Genomic DNA, 24638 nt, shown 5'->3' with positions numbered 1-24638 from the left:
CCACATGCCACAGTTTGAATTATAATTCCTAAAAATCAAAACCAAATGACATGTTTTAATAGTCTTCAGAAAATGATGATAACTGAAGCTTTGATTGTTGTGCAGCCCCCACTTGATGTGAACTGTAAATACATGCTGTCATGAAATGAATTGGTCCACCGCTGCAGCATTTCATAATGGCTTGAAATGGTTTGCCTATCGCTCTGTTGTCAGCAACAGACAAGAGCAAGGACAATCAATGCAAGCCTTCATCCTCTGGGCTGTTAGTTGACAGTAATTAATGTTCAGCACTGGCATATCTATCTTTGTGCAATTAAAACTTTGTCTGTTTTGAGGCCTGTTCTTTCAATAGTGTCATTTATTCTGCTGAACATTTATCATGCCATAATTTGCTGCTCTTTGTTCCTTTCTCTGCAAAGATTGGTGTTACACAGAGCATCATCAGAAAACAGAGCACTTGGGCACTGGGGAATCGCTTAGGAAATAACTATGCTGGCTCTTCCTGAGGGCTGCTACCAGTCAATCAATGTGTCAAGTGAAGAATTGTACATTTGAGGACTGGTGTTCCTTTTGTTGTTATGCACTGGCACTCTAAGAGGTGATCTGTTTCCATATGGTGTGTAGTAACCATTAGTTCAAAGGAATATTAGATTGATTGGATTGTACTTGGCAGACTTAAGGTTCTCCTGTGCAGCTCTCTAGTGGAGGTAGCTATTAGAAAATGTATGTTTTTTCCCACTCAGTTTCTTCATTGCTGCACTGTGATAATCTTCATTGCACACTGAGGTTTTCCTTACACAGCCAAACCAATTATATATGAGACTCTGAGTTTAATATCATTTGAACTTTACAGGAAGATGTAATGAAATTTATTTTTATCCAACAAACTCGATCTTTCCTTTTCGCTCTATTCCCATTCCTTCCATCACTTGCTTTCATTTCTCAAGGAGTGTTGGTTGGAGTTCAGCGAAGCATGCAACCAACTTCAAAGTGTCTGCAGTTAACAGTAACATGAAAAGCTTTTCTCTTCCCACCATTATTTCCATGTGGCGTTTCCCAGATACTCTTGCCTAACAGCTATTGATCTCCGTTTTAAGCTCAGGACTGTCAACTGGCAATGTCAAAATTGTTTTGCCAATGGACAAGGGAGGAGACATGAAAAGAAAGAGCCATGAGGAGAGGAAAATCAAAAAGCAATTTCCCACTCCTCCTTTCCTTTTCCCTTACTCTCACGCTCTTGCTCTCTCTTTCTTTTCCCCCTGCAGAGCTCTTGTCAGCCTGCCATGAGCTCCGCTGCCGCTACGGCTGCGTCATGACGAGGAACGGCACCTTCTGTTTCTGCGCTGACGGCTTTGAGGTCGGCGAGGATGGGACGAGCTGCAGAGGTAAGCCTCGTCAGTGCCGGCGGGGGCCTCCTGCCACGTCGCCCCCCCCACACACACCCATCTCTCCTTCACCCTCGGCCAGATTTCCTTCAGATGAACAAGCAGGAGGTGCTGGGAATGAGAACCATCTGTCTGCGGGCAGAGCCCCATCTACATTCCCCCTTCCCCCCCCCTTCTCACTTTCTCTCAAACTCTCTCCACCTCTCTAACCCTCCTCAGACCTGCCATCAGCCTGGTTTCTGACAGCTGGGAAGGGCGACACAAGATTTTCCTGGGGTCAAAGGTGCCTCTAGTGGTGTGGTGTCACATTTAGATTCACACCAAGCACATGAAATGAAAATAGTGTAACTGTACTGGAGGAACGGGTTTAACAAGGTAACAATGCCTCCTGTAATGCAAGAAAAAAAAAAAAAAAAAAATCTTAACATCTATCTTAACATCCATCTTAACAAATCAGGTCTTACATTTACTATTAAAATCTTGGCACAATCCCACGTTTCCGAGGCAGTTTCACTTGTTTCAGGATTTTTTCTTGGTTAAAATATGTATGAATATGTTAAATAAATAAATAAATATGTTGAACAGATTAAGGCAGATGAGCCCAGCAGAATCAAGAAAATGATACTTGATTCAAGAAAATTGAAAACAAGTCGATAATCATTGGAAATAAGGATTTTTTTTTTTTTTTTTTGCATATATGAGACAAAATGATTCATTAAAATGTGTATTTTTCACTGTAGCCTGAGATGAAATTAAGATGGACATTTTTTGCAGTGTGGATTTGATCCTGCTTGGGGAAGACAGAGGAAAGTGCACTTTCTACAGTAACATACTGCAGCTCCAAAAAAAAAGGCTCATTGCTTATAAAAGTAATTATGTCTGAGGTGCCAGAGTGAGGCCACATTAAGTATACTTTATGTATTTGGGTCATGTTTGAGCACACCTAATTTGTTACAAATGACTCTCTACCTTTCTCCATAAGATCATGATGAATGTGCCGTATATGGCGTGTGCAGCCAAACCTGCATGAACACCTACGGGTCATACAGATGCAGCTGCACAGAAGGATACATCCTGCAGCCTGACAGGACGTCCTGCAAAGCCAAACAAGGTGAGCGGCTCGCATTAGAAAACAACATCATCTGCATAGTCGGTAGGTTTCATTTCTATTAATAAACGGGGCGTGTTTTTCTACCAACGCGGAGTTCTAGTTTATCTTCTCCTTGGTTCTCACCAGCTTTGGTAGAACAAGATTAATGTAGTTTACTAGTGACCACATCTATCACACGTATGGGAATGGGTAGACGTGGTCAGGCCGGGATAATGATAAAATTAATGAGCATGAGGTTTTAAGTGGGAGCAGTCTGGAGTATTTTGTGCAGAGACAATACCCAGCGTCATCTTGATTTATGTTAATGCCTGATGCTGCTAACAAATCTGTCCCAATGAGCAAAATAGCCTACTTAGAAATAAAACAACCAACGGAGGTATTGTGTTGTGGTGGTCCACCATCCACGAGTAAACAAGTTTAACCTTGTGCAGTATATATTTGTGTCATGCATTGAACCATGAAGTGAGATAGATTTTTTTTTTTTTTTTTTTTTTTTATTTTTTATTTATTTTTTAAGGGTGGTGCAGCTATGTCACATATGGGTTGAAAATAGCTTAAGGCGCAGCACACCTAGCTGGGGAGAACACCACTGTTGCAGCTTTTAATCAATGTGACTGGTGTCCTACCAGGAATAAACTGAATATGATTACCCATAAACTTAACTGAACCCAATGCTCACACACATTAATATTAATTTAGCAGAGAGGGATTGCGGTACGGGGATAACTATGGGGTTACCATTAGTTGTAAAAGCTCATGAATATAAATTTCAGATAGTGCTCTCTGAGGCCAGACGATGGGGAGCAGCAGGGTATGAAAAACATATTAAGGTGTTCAGCACAAGATTCAAGTTGAAACTCTGCGGCACAAATTTTCTTTTTGGAATTTAATCTTGATTTAATCTTTTCTCATTTGGCTCTGACTAAAGTGAGAGGTATAACAGTTTTTATTCTATTTGTTCACCTAACACAAATCTCTGACTCTACAGCACCCTGGTGGCTTAGCATTTCTTCTTGATAATGCACTTCGCTGATCCATGCTCAGTAGCAGGACTGTAGATGGAAGTGTAGGATAACCGCTCCATACAGCTGTTATTGTTGGACCTTCACTGTGTAAATCACACTTCATATGCTATATTTAATGGCATGAACACTGTGGATATTCAACTAGCAGCCATCACTGCATGCTGAATCAAAGTCATGTGAGTAAACAGACAAACGGGATTAGTTTGTCTTCTGGGTACATGACCTGGATAATGATTAATGAAACAAAGCTGTGCTACATTAGTGAATTACCGCAGCAGGTTTGATTGAAAGGTGAAGCAGATCTCTATCAGAGAGCTCAGCCCAAGCCTCATCTACCCCGCAGCGTGGGAGAATAATGGCTCGCCCCTAAAAGTTGATTCACAGGGATAAGACGTGGGGTCTTGTGCGCAGACATTCTGATTTATTGCCCATATTAGGAGAGCAGCCCCTGACTTGAACTTGTGTGGGGGATCAGGATAAATAAGGGCTTTTTTGGGGGGGTGAACTTGATGTCAGGGAACGTACACGGTCAATTAAGCCCATAAAGCAGGTTACGCCAGTTTTACTAGTGTGTGCTGCGCTGCATTCCTCTGTAGTTCACAGCAGGGGAGGAGAGCTAGAAAAAAAAAAACATTCTTCATTTGTCTGCCTTTCGACCTTGAGTTTATGTTCTGATTTTTTGTTGTTCTTGGAGCTAATGAAAGAGCTTTGCTAATCCATTTGTCACCCTGAATGAATTTGCATTTTTGATGCTATTTGGTTCAGTGTAGATAATGAGGTTAGACCAATCAGTTTGCTGATATTTCAGACTGATATTGGGTTTTATTAATATTGGATGTCAGCCAATATAATGTGGCCCACTTCCCAATATGATGGAGGTTCCTTCCTCACTACATCTACATGAAAACGATCTGTAAAACCAGCAGTGAATTTTTTTTTTTTTTTTTAATTGTGCACTGCTTTATTATTTATCCTCCTCTTAACCAAAACCCTAGAGTTTACAACTGTGGGTTTGTGCCTGCTGCTTTGTTTTAAATTCTAGTGGAGATCAAAAAAATGTCCTGCTGAATTACAGTGAAATGTGTATAGAATGAAATGACTAGATATTTGTTATTTGGTATGTTGCAGCCATATAGCCTAATAATGGCATCTTAGGTTTGAACCTTGATTTCGCTTCAGTGAAGCATTACTGTACAACCATCTGATGCATAATATATGTTGATGTTATTGTACAGCTACTTAAGGGAAATTGTAAGGGAAAATCTACGTAAAAGTTTAATTTGAAAGTTCCCTCTGCCATGGAATAGATGCAGTGGCTCTCCCTGCCCCAAGGAGCTAAATAAATTTAACTATTACGGGTTTCTGTGGAGAGTTTTAGAGCCTCATGATTGTCTGATTGCTGTTTCAGAGGCTTTTAGATCCTAAATAGAATACAAATCTTGGCTACATGCTGAATCCTTGTTATTTTTTTTATATGAAAATTGTAAAATTTATTGACATTTTGTTATTGCTGTTCTTGGACCCTGTGATTGTTTATGTAAAAAGCTCTGATGACTTTCACTGGCAGTTTTGCTCAGGAGAGATGTTGTTATAAGCCCTTTTGGGTTTCTCATGCCTCCTGTACCTTTGTTTATATTCTTGTTTTTTTTCTTGTGCTTGTGCAAATAAAAAACAAACAAACATGAAATTCAATATATTCTATATCAACATGAAATACTGGCTATCAAAAACTTTTGTTTGAAAATATCAGCAGGGGTATCAGCCTGCAAATACCCATATTGCTGAAACCCTGGAAGACATTAGGTTTTCAGATGATAAATAATCCTAAAATCCCTTCCATGTTTCCTCCCCTGCCTCAGACCCAGGCGACATGCCGCCGATTCTTCTCATTGGTGGTTCGGATCGTATTGTCACCACCCAGCTGAATGGATCAGGCCTGCAGCCCCTCAGGGCTCTGGATACAAACGGGACTCTGGCGCTGGATTTTCAGCACAACCAGGAGACAGCATGCTGGCTTCTGTCTACTGAGTCCTCAGGGCAACTCCGCTGTGCTAAGATGAGAAATCTGCGTGGATTCACACAGGAACACGAAATCAAAACACTGCAAAGTTTGCAAAGTATGTTCTCATTCGCTCGCCATTGTTTTCTGTCTCTTTTTACCACTCCCTGTCTTTTTTCTCAGTTACACAAGGGTCAGCTGTCATTCTAATCACGTTGCTTAATTTCAGTCTTTTCATTTGTGTGGTAAAACAAGTTAATTAAGGTGAAACACACTCAACTTTCAGCGGCACTATCATTTCACAATGTACCTGTGAGATCCAAGCCAAGGTTATTTTCCATGACTACTTTATCTTTTAGGCATTTTAAGGACACGCATTATGAATTTAAATTGTGCTTAAAAGAATTAAGAAAAACAATTATTATTAATTGATTAAAGGAACAATTAATAAACATTACAGATTAAACTATTGAAGAACTAAGTGCTTTTAACTTACCAGTGTTGTGTTTTTATTACTTTTAATGTTGCATGTTTTGAGATCTATGCCGCAGCACTTTCCTTAATGCAAACTGTGATAATATGACACTTTTTTTTTTTTTTAAAGCACACAAAGATAACTTTTGATACTGCATGCACACTGCAGTGCACTTCACTTGTTTTAACACTTTATTATAATATGAAGACTTGTATGTTTGTAGCAGGTCATACTGAAGTACAAGTTATTATAATCTAGTATAACAAATTATAAACATTATAGTATGATGACTTACAATTCATATGTTAATTGTTGAGACAGAAAGCATTATTACAGAGCCCCTATTAAACACGTAAAATCTTATGCGCCATAGTTGAGTTGAAACAAAGTCTTACAAAAATGTAATGTAATTGATATTTTTGTGCAATAGTTGTATACACGAATCTTATTCAACCTGTGCTTTTCCCCTTGCAGATGTCGAGCATATGGCCATCGACTGGCTGACAGGTAACTTCTATTTTGTGGACCGGGTCAGCGACAAGATATTTGTGTGTGACCGTAGCGGGGACACTTGTGTTACTATCCTACATCTAGACCTGGTGAATCCTAAAGGAATAGCTGTGGATCCTCTCATGGGGTGAGTAATCCTCGGCCTACATAATAAAATACGCCGTCTCTGAGCGCCGTGCAAGGCTCATTTATCATCATGCATCTTTTTCTGAAAACAAAAAAAAAAATCTTTATATCACAGTAGGAAAAAAATCTGACTAAGGGCAACCATTGACTTGTCTAGAAGAATGTTAGCGTGCTACAATGAAAGAATTTAAATGACTCCCTGTCCTTCCACTCAGCCCTTTTCTCTTTGAGCTGCGTAATTTGGTGGAGAGCTGGTGATGCTCCAGACAGTTTCTACTGTCTAGACTTTCATTAGTATTCACTGATTTCACCCCACATCCCACAGAAGCAAGCGCCCCTGCAGGACTATTCCATTTGAGGATTTTTGTCTCTGCAGAGATCACAAAAAAAGAAGCTGAGCTACAGCGGTGGGAAGAAACTGTATGTGTTTAAACGTTTACAGTGGCAGTCAACAAAATGTACAGCAATGGGGCTGACAGTGGCATAGATCAGCGTGTTGCAGAACCGGTTCCGTCGGTTTCTTAGCACTTTCCTGTGACAGGTTGTGTCATCATGCAGCAAAATGCAAAACACCTTAAGCAATTTAAATGACGTGCAACTGCAGGGGAACGGAGTCTTCCATGGAGCGAGTGCTTGCCTGATTATTCCAGTTATCAGCAGCTAAAAGCCCTCTCTGTCCTCTTAGTCCCAGTGAGCAGTGAGTTTGGAGCTCTAAAGCAGAGTCAGAGACATTATATTCATGAGGAAACAAGGACAGGCAGCAGGCATGGATGAAAGAAGCTGTATATCACCGCCGGAGCTCAAGACAGAGCAAGGACCACTTGCAAACATTATAACAAACCATCTGGCCTCTCTGCACCGATTGTATTAAACGGTGTCATGATCAACCCCCACAAGGCCAAGGAAATGTTAACCTCGCAACTCTGCAGAAAACTCTCTGAAAATCTAACACATGGCTTCTTTGCAAGTTTCAGAGTCTTGAATTATACTTTATTTATTCAACACGCCACTGTAATATGCACACAAAATAATTAGTCGCTCAATGCTTAAAGTCACCAAAATTTTGGCTTTGTTTTGTGAAAAGTAATGGGAAGAGGGGAAACACTTGTAATGCAGAAAGCAAGGAAATTTATTCGAGCTTAACATTGGAAAAAAAAATAATCTTGTCAGAACGCTGTAGAGCACTTCATGTATTTTTTTTTTTTTTTTTTTTTTTTTTTTTGCGATGTTAATCTTGAATACACTTCATTACTTTCTGCGTCTCCCAACTCCTATTATTTTTTACCAAACATTCAGTCATTATTCTGCTTAGTATTTTGGCCAATTTGGGAGCTCTTTGTTGTGTTGTTTTACGCCTTTTCACCTCTGAAGTGATTCATATGACGGCAGTCCTCTAGCGTTTTCTCTAAGCAGCTGCTCATCTCTTGGGAAACGGCATACAATACCTTATAGAAAATGTACATTACACTTTCGACTAAGGCTCCCTTTGATTTGCCCTGATTAAAAGAAGTTTGCTTTTTAGCGCTGCTGCCAGGTGAATATAACAATTTTCATTTAACTTCCTAGTGCGTAATTTTTCCTCTGGATAGGCATGCGTGTTTCTTTGACCTTAAAAGTAGGTCGTAATCATGCAGGACACACACGTGCACAAACACCAACCCACACACACACACACACACACTCACTTTCTTGCTCTCTCTGGTGTTACAGTATGTTGTGTGCATAGAGGGATGATGGTGTGGATATAGTGTGCAGGCCCACGGGGGAGCTGGGCATGGATGCTGCTGGCTAGATTGGCTATATAAGACACAAGCATTTTTCAAGGCTCTCTTTGCCTCTAATTGGGGAGACATGGGTACAGCTGTTTCTGAGGAGGCGAGGCTGAGAGAGGTCTGTCAGCCTGGAGCAATGGAGTGAAAACAAAAGAAATCAGGGAGGTTTGAGATAGCGGCACAGCGTGAGGCACAGTGTTTACAGAATATGTTCTGGCATAGCACTCCATTTTTATTGTTGTTTGATTCTCTCTCTGTCTCCCTGGCTCTCTCCCTCTCACTATTGGATAGGGCATTTTGTTGCTTAACTTTGCCACAGGAACGCTATTTGATGGAAAGCCCGTTCCCTCTTTCTTTAAAAGACCTTTCGAAGGAGAGTCTGATGGAGGTTAGGGAAGGTTTGTCCGTCTACTGAAATTCCTATCAGCTCTATTAAATTGGAATGTTCCATCAGTCCCGATTTAGTGCGTACGCCTGGTAACTGGAAAGGATATGCTTTTTGGAGAATTCAATACAGTTGTGTTGGGTAAGATTAATGAAGCGCAGAAAGATGTAAAAAAAAAAAAAAAAATGATGTTCAGCGCACTCCAGACTTAAATTGATAAGTGCAAGAACTGAAAATTGATGTGAATTGAACATCACATTCTATAAATGCCAAAAGTCATACACTATGCACACTAATTATTTTAATTGTGAATAATAAATAAGTACAAATGTTTCAGTGCTCAAGCCTGAAATTGGCAAATTCAAGGCTTCATAATGAAACTGCTTATTTGAATACCTGAGTGGATTCACAAGCCTTGAATCTAAATTATATACACACATATGTTTATATAGTTATCTGTATTTGAAGTGCTTAATGTAGTATACCTGAAAGCAATAGACTATACAGTAGCTAATCATGTACTCTCAATCTTAGCAATATCCACAGCCAACATAGGGTTGTGACCAAGTATATCAAGATGGTATGAGGTTAATTTTCATGGTAGATAAGGGTTATGTACAATCAGCAAACAAATCATTACAATCAAAACATTATAATCCATACAGAAAATAATCTGTTGATTAAGGCCTTAGAGGAAGTTAACAGCTCGATGCAGGACAAAAAGAAGTCACTCTTCGCTGTTCTCATACATACGCGAGAGGCTACATCATTTCATGTGCTAATTAATCAGTCTAACTGCAGTGGGGATAAGTGAGTCCCTGTTATTTTACTCTTGAGAATAGCATTTGTCTACCTTTCCCTGTGCCTCTCAGCGATTTCATTTAGCTGTTGCCATACCAGGTTATAATGCAACGTGTTAAACAGATTCAATAAAACACTGATAAAACATTACTTTACCATACAGGTTAAAATAGCCTGTTTTCTATGGGAAACAAATTCCACTGTACTTGGTCGGGGTCTCTCATTTGGAGGGCTGAGACCTTGCTGTTTTTGACAGGACACAGTCAGACCCACAAAAAGCCACCTAAAGTTGGTGGATGGATTTCAAATCTCACTCACTATTCAAGCAACAAAAATTGTGCAAATCAGCCGGATAATAAGAAACTTTTTGGGCAATTTCACCAGAACCATAAGGTCTGGAGTATATATTTATTTCCTCAGATTCATTGGCTTAACACAAATCCTTCACACATACACATTGCCATACACATCATTAATTTCAGCCAAACAGTTTTACATCATGGATTTTATGCAAAACGTTCTTTCACCATCGCTCTTGCAAAGTTAGTCCAGTCTCCATGATATTGCGCCATTTGGCTGTGAAACACAAATTGGATGATGAAGACAAAGACAAAGTGAGGCGTAATTGCTGAACATTTGTTGCTACAGCAACCAAACTTCAGATACCAATTTGGGATTGACTGCAAAGTGTGACAGACCACCAACACGAAGGGAGGGATATTTCATTTCATAAATGCTTAATTTTAGACCATCTAAACTTCACATACCAGTTTGCAATGGGTCCCAAAGTGTGTCAGACCACATTTGGGGATGCTGAATTGTACCATAATTAGTTTTTTTAGATGGGCATTTGTCAGGCAACAATTTCATCAAAACAGTGCTCCATCTTTGTGATGCAGAACTGTCAAACCATTTCTCCAGTGGGTTTGGACCCACTAATGGGCACTGCATCTGTATTTGTGTCAGAACATGACCTTCTAACAATAGATACTTGTAGCTATCCACCGGCTCCATTTCCAGGCCTTGTATTACAATAGCTGCACTACAGCAGTGCCTTCATTTCAGTATGAAAAGTTTAATTCTGAATGAAAAAGCTGTCAGACTTTTTTCAGCCATCTAATTATGTCCTACTCCTGTTGTACAATGACTCCATAATACCATAATCTCAGGTATGAAGTTTTGAGCTTTGTGAATTTTTTGTGTTTGATGAGCTGAATTGAAAGTAAGATAATAATTTAAGAAGAAGGAGAATAGAGGAAAAAAAAAACTCCTAAGGTTCCATCAAGTTTCTGTTGATAGCCATCGCTAACAAGCAGTGTCTATTTAAATTTCAGTTCAACCATCAGACATGTATTGTTTTTACCGGACCCACACAATTTATTCTGTCAGGGCTGCTCATTCCTAGCGTCCAGCATAGACCTGGTTGTAGCTCCAGAATGTGTAAGTACAGCATCAGCACTGTCCTAATCCCAGAAAGCCATCATTTGTATGCCACGTGGAAGCGCACCTGTTCAGGGAGCTGGGTTTCTTGCTGACGCTGGGAGTTTTTCAGTGCAGCCTGGGCCTGGGTTCAAAGGCCAGCCCATCTCTCCCCTGACTTGACTTGTGCGGATTAAGTCTGCTCCATGCTGCTCTCTGGCTGCAGCTCGTTATCATCGGAGGCCGCTGGAGCGCCGTCCTGCAGCCGGAGTCCTCACAGAGCCACAGCAAGACAGCATGGTGTGCCTCCCACACCAATTAAGAGCAAAATAGTAGCTGTATACATCTCTGGTGCTAAGCCCTCATTACTGTTCTGTTTTTTTTTTTTTCTTTCTTTCTATCTTTCATACAAAGTGCTCACTGCTATGGTGGTTTTGCACTGCACTTCCCAGAGATCACCTGTCAATCATACTCTACTGTGATGTCTTGTTCCTTGGATTTTCTGTCAAAGTTGTGTGTGGTGCGCTGATCTGTGTCTGTTCAGCCATGGTGGCTATTGCAAACAAACCAGAGAGGTAAAACACATAACTTCCTGTGCACAAGATGTAGACATTCTTGTGCTTCTTGTGCCCTCGGTGACATGTTTTACATAAAGTGTAACTGCTGAAGTAATTTCAAAACAAAAGAGCCAAGATGGAAGACAGATGGAGAACCTTTGGCAAATAATGTCACTTCTTCTAGGCCATGTTTCCAATAGGACAGTACCATACTAGAGCTGCACAATGCATGTAGTCAAGTATGTTGTTTGAATAGTATCCCTTTCTGAATGTGGCCTTTGTAAAGATCCCAGAAGCTTCCTTGCCAGCTGAGGATGCATCTGATAGTGACTTGACCAAAGCTTCAAGATTCATTGTAACAGGGATACATTCCCCAGTGCTGTAGTTTACAATGCACAGAGAGCAGAAACAGCTTGGGAGAATGAACACCTGCATATCTTGATTGATCGTATGCGCAACGTCAAGCACACAGTCCATCTCAGCTGCAAGCAAGCATCTCTGTGCTTACTGTCGTCAGCAGATAATGTATTTTATTTATGTGAAAATCTGATCATTACTTTAATTCATATAGGCAGTGTCCACTTTAATTCAGGCCATCTTGTAAGATAGGCTCAGTTAAGAGGAACACGCTCAACTCAAGTCCCAATCTAAGTAAAGACAAACAATGGTGCTTGGTACGTTTACCTTACTGTTGTGATATGCCACTGAAAATGGCATGTAGCTGAAAAGTATGGTGTATATCAGTGGGTCATGTTTGCAAAATAAAGAATACGCATGCTGGTGCTTTACGTTCAAATATTTGAAACTCCAATCAGATATGTCTTTTCTGCTTTTTTATGCTTGTGCACGTGCAGTGATGGGATTCAGATTAAATTCAATGAATATAAAATCCTTCACACTGCATTCACTTGCAAGGGATTTCATTAGAAAAATGGTCAAGTGACCTTCATCTTCATGTTTCATGTATATTTCCTTTGTAGTCATTACTGTAATAATTCAAATTAAGTTGTCAGACTTCGTCTTCAGCCTCACTTTTCTGCCCTGCTGTTGATTTCAGAATAATTTACCATTATAAGAAATGCCTGTTGAGGATCTTACCATCTACCATCACTGTATGACACCATTCAGATAAGACCTTATCTTATAGCCCATGGCAAAATCATATACAGCATGTTACATATACCAGTCTAGCTAAAGCTTTAATGAACCTATTATACAAGAAACATTTTATGTATTTTAATGTATCATCACTACGGGTGCAACTATGCTACAGATGATTGCACTGATGCAGTGAACGGATACAATTCAAATTTTTGCACGATCAACTGCACCAATCTGCTACAAGAAATGAATAGAATTAATCGCTCTGACTTCAGCTGGAATCAATACGAACATGCAATACTTTCAATCAAAGAATTCATACCTCTTAAAAGAAAAAGTGATCTATAGGTGATCTAAAGGTGACCTTTTTTGCTAGTAGTGCGTAGACAGTATAAAGAATGTTTAGGTACGTCTGTTGTCTGATTTTTTTTTTTTTTCTTCACTTTTCAGAAGGAAAGAAAGTCTTATGTTATTGCACATGTTTATTTAATGGATTGAAAAGTTAGACTGCAAGCTCTGAATAGAAGCATTTAGTGGAATTGTGGTTTTACGAACTCAAATTGGCCTGAATCATTCCAATAAAGAAAAATCATCCCTAAATTGAATCGCCAACTAATTGAGTCTCTGGCACACCAAAGATTCACACCTCCAATCATCACATTACACAAGTTCCTCAATAATGCAAAAATGTCTTGTGTAATGTGTGTCTCTGCAAATGATGTAAATTATGTATTTGGAGAAAGACACAAAAGACCTGGAGGAAAAACTGAGAAAGCAAAGCAGACCGCATCCTGTGCAACATTGTAACTCTCTCCCTCCCCTCTCAGGATGCTGTTCTTCACCGACTATGGGAACGTAGCCAAGGTGGAGCGCTGCAACATGGACGGCACTAACCGGACGCGGCTGGTGGATTCTAAGACTGAGCAGCCCACCGCAGTGACTCTGGACCTGGTCAAGAAGCTGGTATACTGGGCGGACGCCTACCTGGATTACATTGATGTGGTGGATTATCACGGCAAGAACAGGCACACCGTCATCCAGGGGAGTCAAGTGAGTGTCAGATTTCACTGTAATGCGCCCCCGTTTGTCTTCCAGGGGCGGCACATTACACAGAGCCATTGTGGCTGCTTGCATGTGCAAACGGGAATTGGAAATTTCAACAGACAATTGGCTTCCGGCTCTTTTTTTCCTACTACTTTTTTTCCTTCTTCAGCTGAGAGACTGCAAATTGTTACATGACGAGTTTCTTAACTCATTTTCTGATTTAGGGTATGGTGCTTTATCGCCACACGACAGGTGGCATATTCATTTCTTGTGGTTACAGTTCACTCTTCATTTTCACAGAGAGGTCTTTTGAATGGGGGATACATAGTTAATTAAATTGAAGGAGGAACAGCATATGTGGGCTGTGTTAGCTACAAATGGGGACATCATTAGTGTCTCTCCTGTAGTACACTTTTGAGGCCTTTAATTATAGACTATTATTATTCATAAAAACAGCCCTTTCAAGGAACTTAGGCTAGTGATTCACCTTCTCTGATGAAAGAAAAGGGGACATTTCAAGCACCTCATTGTGTGTGCAGGTGTTCTTGGCATAATGACGCCTGCTTCATAGGCTTGTGGCCTCTGTAGACAGAGAAGCTTCACTGCAGGCTTCATCTGCATGACAAATGAAGGACAGCTCCTTTCTGCTGCTGCTCAGTCACGAGTGCCAGTGCAACACACACTTGTCATTTTACTGATGAAGCGCTGTTCTTAAATCATAAAATAACTGGAGGAAGATGAAAAGTCTACATTACCACAATCACTATGTAGGATGTTCCCTCCAGCTTTTTCACTATGCATGCTGCTCCTTATGCGTTTGGAGCACTAGGCTAATGCAGAGTAAAATACGTTCTTGCAGCATGAATAACACACAGTACATGCTAGGTGTAGATGAATGAATTTGCAATTAGTTTTTAAGCAGCTCGTGTGAAGTTGCTTTGAAAACAGTTTTTTATGTGAGGCCACATCCACAGAGAGAGAGAGAGAGAGAGATGGTTGAGTGGGTTATTTATTATTTATTTTTTCATTCTGACGCATGTTTCTTGGTGCCCCCGGTGTTAAGGCGTGGCCCAGTGGGCTCAGGCACACTTCCTGTGAACACAGCTCATCCAACCTTGTCTGTTCATGCATGGGGGTGTCAGCCTGCTAAATGTAGCATGGAGGCTGTGGTGTCGGGGCCGCTGGAGTCCCTGAGGAGCAGAGTCCAGCTTCTGACCCTGTGTGGGCTGCCAAATGTACAGACCCCACCACCTTTTCCCATCCCCCATGTAATAGCAGCATGTTGCAAGATTAAAGTCTTGTTTTTTGTCCTTTCTTTCCTTCTTTTTGCTCTCTTCCTCTTGTGTTCTGTGTTATTTTTGGATTCAGGGTGAACTAAGGACACACTAAGCACACTGGATCTTCTTGTTTTCCAGGTGTCATATATTTATGGGTTAGTTTTGTTTGAGGACTACTTGTATGCCACGCACTCTGACCCTTCCAAAGGGACCACTGCTGTGGAGCTGCTCAAGATCCATAGGTTTAACATCACTGCTGAGCCCAGGACGCTAGCCAGCCTCAGGCGTTCCAAAAGAATCCGGGTTTACCACAAACTCGCTCAGCCAATGGGTAAAGAACATTTTGTATATTGGTTAACATGTGCAAACAAATGTCAGAGTCTACTGAGATGAATTCTGTGTATGCACTGAACGAGGATGTTTCATTCATTAGTAATGAATTGTGCGTTCCTCCTGATATTTGTCTGCAGTCAGGAGTCATGCGTGCGAGGTGGATGCATATGGGAAACCGGGTGGATGTTCCCATATCTGCCTACTGAGCGGCAGCTACAAGTCCAGAACTTGCCGCTGCCGCACTGGCTACAGCCTGGGCTCTGATGGACAGTCCTGCAAAAGTAAGTACATATTTTAACCATGACTGTCTTGTATGGTGTAACACCATGTATCATCATTTATCCTCTAGCATGGACTTGTTCTTCCCATGTAGTAACATGGTACCTCCTACTCCAAAGGATTGTCACTGCAAGCACTTCATATTCAGGATTAATAAGGATCTTTTCTCATGTATGCATGAAAAGGGCAACATAAGGCAGAGAGTGTTCTGCATCACTGCCGTTTCTGATCCTGACACGTGCCTGTAAAGGTCAAGTGTCATATTACAGCACTGGCTGTGCCACACATGCCTCAGCCTCAGACTGACAGTGATAAAGATGAGCGCCGGTGGACGAGGACCTATTTGAAAATGATGTTCCGTTATCGATCTGTCCCAGGCCTGATTCATTATTGCTATATTGGGGTTTTAAGTTTGTCTGAATTTGTTGGCTAGACTGATCAATTGGTGGACATTGTGTAGTTGACAATAGAAGCAGAAGATCAAATTGATGACACAATCTTGAGGCCCACCACATTTCGATCGGGGTAACGAAGCGTCGGGCGGCTCGCTGTGACACATTTGATTTATTCCTCCCTCCTAGATGTTCTGATGACACCAGCTCTCCCTCTCTCTCTTACTCTCTTGCTCTCTCTTGCTCGCTCTTTCCTTTTCCCTCAGCATAATGAGATTCGGTGCTAAATGGTAGTGCTTCTTCATACAGCAGTCACGGTGGGGTTTGATATCTGGGTCTCTTGCAATGCTTAATTGTCTCCTGGGTAGTTGGTCTCTCCCTCACAAGATGATAAATTGAAGTGAGGCATGTGTGGTCCTCACCCCCAGCATCCCAGTCTCCTGGGTAGGGGCTGAGAGCGAGGAGAGGTCTGCTTCTCTCACTGGAAGCCCTCCTTCATTCCTCCTTTGCCTCTGCAGAGGATCCCCAAGGGTTCAGGAACATACAGCCCCATGAGTGGCTGTCGGGGCCGCCAAGGAGCTGCCTCAGCTTTCTAGGGCTTTCTGTTTGCCTTTCTACCCAGACGCCATGCTATTTTAGATCAGAAGCGGTGTTCACAGCCAAGGCAAGTATTGCCATTGTCTCTGTTTGCTCAAGCATTTTCCCTCTCTTACTGTCAGGGCAGTTATGTAGCACAAGCGTGATTGAGGGGGTAGAGTATAGTCATTGGCACTGATTACTGGCTCCATTAAGGTGAATGGATGGCCCTGGCTCTGGCTCACAGATAAGAACAATGTGGCCGGTAAGAGGGTTTAATGCCGGGATCAGCATTGATGAATTAGACCAATTAATTGACAATAAGAGTAAAAAAGGCTTTTGTTGTCTCTTGCCTTGTAGAGCCCAAAAACGATCTCTTCCTGTTCTATGGGAAGGGGCGTCCGGGTGTAATCCGAGGCTTGGACATGAACGTCAAGTCCAGCAACGAGCACATGGTGCCAATCGAAGACCTGGTCAACCCTCGAGCGATTGACTACCACGCAGAATCGGGCTACATCTACTTTGCAGACACCACCAGTTTCCTCATTGGGCGGCAAAAAATAGATGGAAGCAGCCGAGAGACGATACTCAAAGATGGTGGGTTTGGTTGCTTTGTTGTGCTTGTGTCTGTGTGCAGCATTTCCTGAGAGTAAATGAAGCTCTCTGCATGCATTATCTCATATCTGTGAGTAATATTTTATGAGTTATATAAAATTGTAGCCATTTCATACACTCCTCAGCTTGCTTCAAGAAACATATCAAATAAATCATTTATATGAACCTTCATATAAATCAGTCTCACTAATCTGCCAACATGCTTCTCTTTTGACAGCAACCTGAGGAATAGGTGCTATTAAATGAAGCGACAATATGCTTTTATGTGCCACAATCTCTCCACTGTATTATTGATTTTACTTGGCCATATTCAAAGTTTGAAATTAACCTCTTGGCTCCTTTGCTAATGGAGCTAGTGGATTTCAGAGTAGCCAGCCAAAGTGAAATTTCACTGTCCAAATTTATTATTTTTTTTCTTAAAATGTGAACAAAGAATTGCACAGAATATTACTGTATGTGTTTCATCATCTAATGGTGATTATAGACAATGCAACTTATTTGTATCAGTATGGTTGTGTATTACTTAGCATTTTCATATTGCCCAAATATGTGATTAATTTAGGAAATATGCAATGACAGAAGAAAAGAAAGTAGAGGTGGGCACTCATACAGTTTTATCAGTGTTGAATCCTTGATTATTCTTTATTAATGACTAATTTCTTAATGAATCCCTTGTCAGTTCCTTTCTTAAACATATTATCTTTATAGACACTTCATAGAGACCAGAAAACTAAAATTCTAAATCTGAAACTGTACTGAAATTAAACCATTTCCAAAACAGAACAAACAGAAATTAATAACCTTTTATACTGCTCTCTTTTATCAGTGTTACAGCGCCCTTGAATCCACACACATCACTCCACTGAATAGTGTGTGTGTGTGTGTGTGTGTGTGTGTGTGTGTGTGCGTGTGTGTGTGTGTGTGTGTGTGAGAATGGCTTGGAGGTTGTGGTGTGTGTTCACTTGTCTGCTCTGGGTCATGGGATCGGTTTCCTTCAAGCTAAACAAACCAGAGTTTTATGGAAATGTATCTGCACTTTTCCTCTTCTCTCTTTTTGATTCTTAACTTCACAGTGCTTACTTTGCTGCTATGCATTTCAGCTATAGGGAAGCTGCTGAAAAAAATAACATTTCCACAGCAGGCCAGGGAGGAGTTGAGTGAAACAGTTCTACATATAATCAATTAAAATGGCAATTTTACTCTGTTTGAAAGCACAGCAGGTGAGCAATACAACATGCCAGAGTACCAATCTGGCCTCATTATTGGATAAGCTTTGTGTTTATGCAGACGCTAGATCAGAAAACCTCATCCACTAAAGTGGCTGGGAAAATTCACACAATTTCAGGCCTGGGATGTGCCTATTGACAAAACCAGATCTGGGAATATCAATTTGTATCTTCCTTCTGAAAGGATGTCAAAGCCACCATGGGCATAGAAAAAAAAAAAAAAGAAAGAAAGATCACATTGCATTTTTAGGGCAAAATTTCAGCTGAATTTTTCATTCTGTGATTCTGGTAAATCCTTTTATTATAGACCTTGACAATGTTGAGGGGATCTCAGTGGACTGGATCGGAAACAACTTGTATTGGACCAACGATGGCTACAGGAAGACAATCAGCGTTGCCAGGTTGGAGAGAGCCTCCCAGACCAGGAGGACTCTGCTGGAGGGGGACATGTCGCACCCCCGAGCCATCGTGGTCGACCCCCATAACAGGTCAGAAAAACAGTAAAACACTTTGTTGAATTGTGTGTATGGAAAAGTGTGTGTGTCTCTGGAAATCGTGTAGCTCCATGTCTGTGTTGGCTTGCTTTCTTGAAAGAATCAGCAGGCTTTCAGCTTAATAGTTTTGGTGTCAGCAGATTGTCAGTTTACTGTTTTGTGATGCTGTTGCAGTTGTACATAGAACTGACTCTGGAACCTAATGAAGAAACAAGACTGAGCAAGTTTTATTGAGCAGATTTCTCAATTAAGCTGAGTTGTCAAGCCATATCTTCAAGATTAAGTGTAAATTACTAATTTGCCAAGCAAAACATTAGTGCAGGATTTTCACTCTAATCTTAGAAAGTTTCTAAGGCACGCTGATTGGAGAAACATTCATCGCAGTCTTCCACCCAAACAGACTGCTTCATACATAAAAAAAAGGATTGGTATGAAAAATGTATGCAGTGGTTGTTCACATGGTTGTTTTTGCATTTTCTCAGCAAAGTGATCTTTGAAAGTTGTCTTAGGCGGCAATGTTGGTTTCTAATCAGTTCAAGAATTCTGGAAGCTATCTCTTTTTGCTCCCTGATTTAAAGCACATCTGATGCTGTCTACGAACCATGAAGTGGGAGAGACATTATTTGAACGGAGAGTCTTTCTGTGTTGTGCAGCAGGATGATTCATGGTATCCAGAGCTCTGATAGCATCTGACTTCTGCCAAAAGTGGCATACTACAATCTGTTGTGTGTTCCCCCTTGCCTTTCTGTTGTAGATACATAAACTATGTTTCATGTTAGCAAAGACCACTGTGCCTTTTTATAGATCCCAACATCGCTGTGCTTAAGGCTTAAACCGGCGTTAACGCAGCAGTCAGAGGAATGCAGTGATTTTCAGACGTCAAGCTGGGATGTTCCAAGGCAGCACACAATCATGATGTGTGCACCTACACACATACTTATATTGACAAACAGCCACACACGCATGCGAAAATACACACACACACACATGCACACGCACGTACCACCTAAAAACACTACCGCTGTCATTTTTTCAGTCGATGAAAGTGTTGCCTGAGTGATAGAGAAGGAAGTAAATGATGAGCTTATTCATCATTTCTGTTTCAGCTCCTGTATCTGTATTCAGATTAGAACTGAAAAACAAAAAGTGTGACTTCGTGCAGCTTTTTGCAGAACAGTGACAGACATTAGGTCTGTGTCATATTTAAATGGTGAACAAACTATATTTCTGTAGCGCTTTTCTAGTCTACTGACCAATCAAAGTGCTTTACTATGTTTGCCTCACACCCACCCACACACACACACACACACACACACTGATGGCATGCACTGTGTCAAGGCCTCAGGTGCGGTTAGGGCTTCAGTGTCTTGTGACAGACAGTGACACTTCAACACGATCTCTGGGAGAGCCAGAGATCGAACCAAGAACCTTCTGAGTATCCCCTCTACCTTATGAGCCATGCCACTGCGCTGGTTTCGTTTATATTCATTTACTTAAGAAGAGACAATGCACATCAATTAACATGAACACTTGGCTCCATCATGTAAATGGGCCAGATTGAGCCATACGGGTTAATTTTCATAGATATTGGGCAGGTTCATGGCTAATAAAAAAAAAAAAAAACAATAAAAAAGCATTAAGAGAAAACACATAAAAGCAATCATCAGTGACAAATAGTAAAACTATTAAAGAATTTGCAGGCAACAACAAGTAGGCATTAGCACATAAGAGCTGAAGTAAAGACTAGCAATCTTAGCAATCTTAACATCTTAGGACAGTATGGGGAAATCATGTAGCATGGCAACACACAAAGTAAAGCAGACATGAGTCATACAGCTCAGTATCAGCTTACACTTAAAGTCACACATGAAGCAACTGACAAAGTATTAACACGGAAGTTATATCGAAACTCACTATGACAACACATCACCAGTAACACACCACCAATTGAAAAAATCTGTCAGTGGAATAAGATAATTCATCTTCTTTCCAATGCTAATCAACTTGTTTCCAGAATTTTCTTGAATCAAGACTCAGTTTCTTGATCTTAGTGGGCTGATCTGTCTTATTCTGCCTTGTTTCAACATATTTATACTTGTTCCCAGAGAAAAAGAAAAAAAAAATCTCTAAAACAAGTCAAACTGCATTGGAAACAAGTGGGATTATCTCATCCCTCTGGCAAATTTCTTCATTTCTTTGAAGAGAAAACAGGATTTTACAACTGAATATGAATCTAAATGACTTGTTAAGACTGATTTTTTTTTTGCAGTATAATGCAAGATATGTCTGAGATGTTAAGAATGAGACTGGAAATAGAGTGCTGGCCTTTACACAGCATTTCATTAAGACACTCTGCCCCGTGATAACTTGCTAACAGTGTTTGGGGTGTGGATATCATTTCCTTTTGTGTCAAAGGATTAATCACTTTTACCCCAACCCTCCCACTGACACCACAAATGATGAGAAAAGGGGGTTTTGGGCTTCTGAGGGAGCATTCAGCCTGCACCAGACAGTTCTTTGATCTCTATCTGCTCTGCTGGAAGGGTCTCTTCAGGTGAAAATGGATGCACCTCTCCAGCTGATTCCTTGACTACGTCCTCCCAAACATATTTTCTGCTCGGTTTGTCACCTCCAGTCTGTGTTGACACGATAAGGATTACCGATGTCGACTTAACTCAGTCACACCTCTCTATCTTTGCCGCATTAGGGCCTCTTAGAGTCTCATAAAGCTATTCATATAAACATCCACACACAAATAACATGACTTCAGCGGTGCTGTCCTCGGCTTTGGTCAGTCCTGAAGGTGTGTATTTGGGAGTGTCACGGTACTACTGTTGCACTTAAATACTGAAAAAAATCTACCAATAAAATAAGATAATCCCACTTTTTCTAACAATAATCAACTTGTTTCCAGATTTTTTTTTTATCAAGTGTGATGTTCTTGATCCCAGTAGGCTGACCTGCCTTATTGTGCCTTGTTTCAACAGATTTATACTTGATCTCAGAAAAATTCCTGAAACAAGTGAAATTGCAAGAAAGTAAGAAAAATAAGTAAGAAAAATGTAAAAAAGAGACCAAGTGACTTCTTAAGAAGGAGATTTTTGCTCCACTGGTAATTTTTTTTTTTAACTTGTTTTACTGAAAACTGTGTTTTTAAGATGAATTTGAGACCAAACCACTTGTTAAGATGGAGATTTTTGCAGTGAAAAATTCTTACTACTTCTGTACCAAGCTAAACAAGAACAACATAAAGCACCCTGTTTCCATATTTGACTTGCTAATTTTTGCAGCAACTTTTGCAGAGGTGTTTCATGTTGCTTGGGCATGGAAATAACATCATATTTGGCTCCTGCCACAGGTTTTGTCCACCAGTTTAGGCAGACTGGGATCTAGTTCAAGACATTGTGGACTGTTTGATGCGGTTGCCATTTTTTTTCTGCTGTTTTGTTGTTTGCTGACTGCTGCAGTCCACTGTCAGGAGCCAGACTGAAGCTTTCAGTCCTGTATTGCAGTTCGTCCTCTTCCTCTTCTTCTTTAACTATTCCAGTCGGCTTGTATGGGTTCTGTTGAAAACGAATTTCAGCATGCAGAATCCATTTGGTGAAAGTATTGAACATTTTTAAAATTCAGTATTAAATTGAATCTCTCACAATGGCATTGAAGTAGAATTGAAATTTCTGTTATCATGACAATGCTAGTGAATGGTGACAGTGAGTGTGCGTGTATGCATGTGAGGAGCAGGGCTGAATAATTCATAGGGTCGTAAAGATGACTTGGAGACAGAGGGAGGCTTCATTCACCCCCCATATCCGATTCTGTTTCATGTTCTTTTAGCCAGGCTTCTATCATTGATGAGAAACAGGCGGCCACGTGGCTCAGTCAGCAACACTCAAACACGAGCAAATCCCCTGGGCATGGCTACTAGAGAACAGATCACGTCAGATCGTTGACCCAATAACTTTTCAAATACCACAGCCCCGTTGAGGATTGCAGTCTCGGCGTACACGTGATGCACCGACAGCTTGCTGGTTTTTTTTGTTTTTTTTTTGGGTGGGATGTAGGAGACTTTTAATTTTGGCATTGATGTGCAGTGAAGCAACAATGTGGGACTTGATAACCTTGAATAATTTCCAAGGCCAAGGACCACTCCCTTTCGGCTGGCAGAGATGTTTGGCTCTTTGCTTTTATATGTGGGAAATCCAGATTCCACTTTATTTTTATGAACGTCTGTCAACTATGATTTTCCCCTCAAATTTCCCCCTTAGCTGCTTCAAATTTAGAAAAAAACAACACATTTTTCCCATCGTATACACATACATACTCTGTGTCTGCTCATTCCAACGCATCATTGAAGCTATATCACATATATATTGAGTGAAATTTTCATAACTGAAGACACACCATTTACATCAGACTAAAAACATCTAGATGTCTTGTGGATCATTCTATACACATTTTCATTTTAATTCAGCATGAAGTGTTGGGTGTCTTTGGAAAGACTGGGATCTTGATTAGAAGTTAAAACACAGTTTTGTGGGTTTGAACAAAGCTCGGCTGCACAAAATGCATTTGTGTTGATGGACCCAGCCAGCAGAGTTAAAGATGATTATGATTATTGGTGTATGTGTCTGTGTGTCACAGCTGGATGTACTGGACAGACTGGGAAGAGGACGAGGTGAACGATAGTATAGGGAGGATAGAGAAAGCCTGGATGGACGGATCCAACCGGCGAATCTTTGTCACCTCCAACATGCTGTGGCCCAACGGCCTGACACTGGACCTTGGCACCAGCACCATGTACTGGTGTGACGCCTATTACGATCACATTGAGAAGATTCACCTCAACGGGACAGGAAGAATGGTGAGTTTCAGTACATATATAACTGAAGACATTCATTTGCAGGAAACATACTCACTGTTTATCTAGCAGAACTTAAAAGTGAAAGCACTCGGAGTAAATGGTGATCACTTAGAAAAGAGACCATTGTTAGATTTGATCTTTTCCATGTAACTCTGGAAGGATGAGCATACACAGTTCAAACTCAGCTCTTTTAGTTGCAGTAATAAAACAAATACAGAAGTAGAGTAATATAAAAGATACTCAGAGTATAACATTAATATCGCAGCAGTTTCCATTAATTTGCAGCTGCAACAGTGGAGCAGTTTAATGGCCTGTATTAGAGGATAGTAGTTGTACTGGGCAGCTCCCAGTCAGAAAAGGTGTGATTGTAATTGTGAATCAAGGTGTTGCTGAAAAAATAAATGTCAACCTTGCCTAGATAAGGAAAAGGTAAAAATAGATGAAACACTCAAAAAAGGTTAAAACAAATCCTATGTTTGTATGTGCTTTGATATGAATTTGTGTGTTTAGTTTAACCTGTGTGGAGTACAAGAGGGTTGGGGTTTGCCACATAGGGTAACAATGATTAGTGGAGGGTTTGGACTCTTGGAGAGCGAATTTGGTGCCAAATATGGTATTAATTTTACTTTTTTATTTATTTATCTATTTATTTATTTATTTATTTCAGATCCCCATTAGTCACTGCCTCAGCAGCAACTATTCTTCCTTGTGATCGACAGCCTTGCTACAGATCAGTGTCTGTTCTGTCCTGTAGCAGGCTCTTATCATGTAAATACTATATAATTCTATATAATGCTATATAATTCTAGCAAATATTATTGTAAGCAAGAAAGACCGTGTGAGCATATTTGTGCAAAGAAATCACATTCATTATA

At 40.6% G+C, this 24638-nt stretch overlaps 1 protein-coding gene across 1 annotated transcript in view; it reads left to right on the top strand.

Annotated features, from left to right (window-relative positions):
- lrp1bb (low density lipoprotein receptor-related protein 1Bb) overlaps nucleotides 1-24638 on the top strand; it is a 278342-nt gene that overhangs the window by 129903 nt on the left and 123801 nt on the right. Inside the window, exons 4-13 of the mRNA XM_030080256.1 lie at nucleotides 1266-1385; nucleotides 2368-2496; nucleotides 5381-5638; nucleotides 6470-6632; nucleotides 13494-13716; nucleotides 15126-15318; nucleotides 15458-15601; nucleotides 16928-17164; nucleotides 18716-18896; nucleotides 23544-23763. Coding sequence (XP_029936116.1) covers nucleotides 1266-1385; nucleotides 2368-2496; nucleotides 5381-5638; nucleotides 6470-6632; nucleotides 13494-13716; nucleotides 15126-15318; nucleotides 15458-15601; nucleotides 16928-17164; nucleotides 18716-18896; nucleotides 23544-23763 — 1868 coding nt within the window. The remainder of the gene's footprint in view (nucleotides 1-1265; nucleotides 1386-2367; nucleotides 2497-5380; nucleotides 5639-6469; nucleotides 6633-13493; nucleotides 13717-15125; nucleotides 15319-15457; nucleotides 15602-16927; nucleotides 17165-18715; nucleotides 18897-23543; nucleotides 23764-24638) is intronic.

This window comes from Myripristis murdjan, chromosome 21 (genome assembly GCF_902150065.1).
Source record: "Myripristis murdjan chromosome 21, fMyrMur1.1, whole genome shotgun sequence".
Taxonomy (NCBI): Eukaryota; Metazoa; Chordata; class Actinopteri; order Holocentriformes; family Holocentridae; genus Myripristis; species Myripristis murdjan.
Note: the sequence above shows the minus strand (reverse complement) of the source record. Positions and strands in the feature narration are given on the sequence as shown.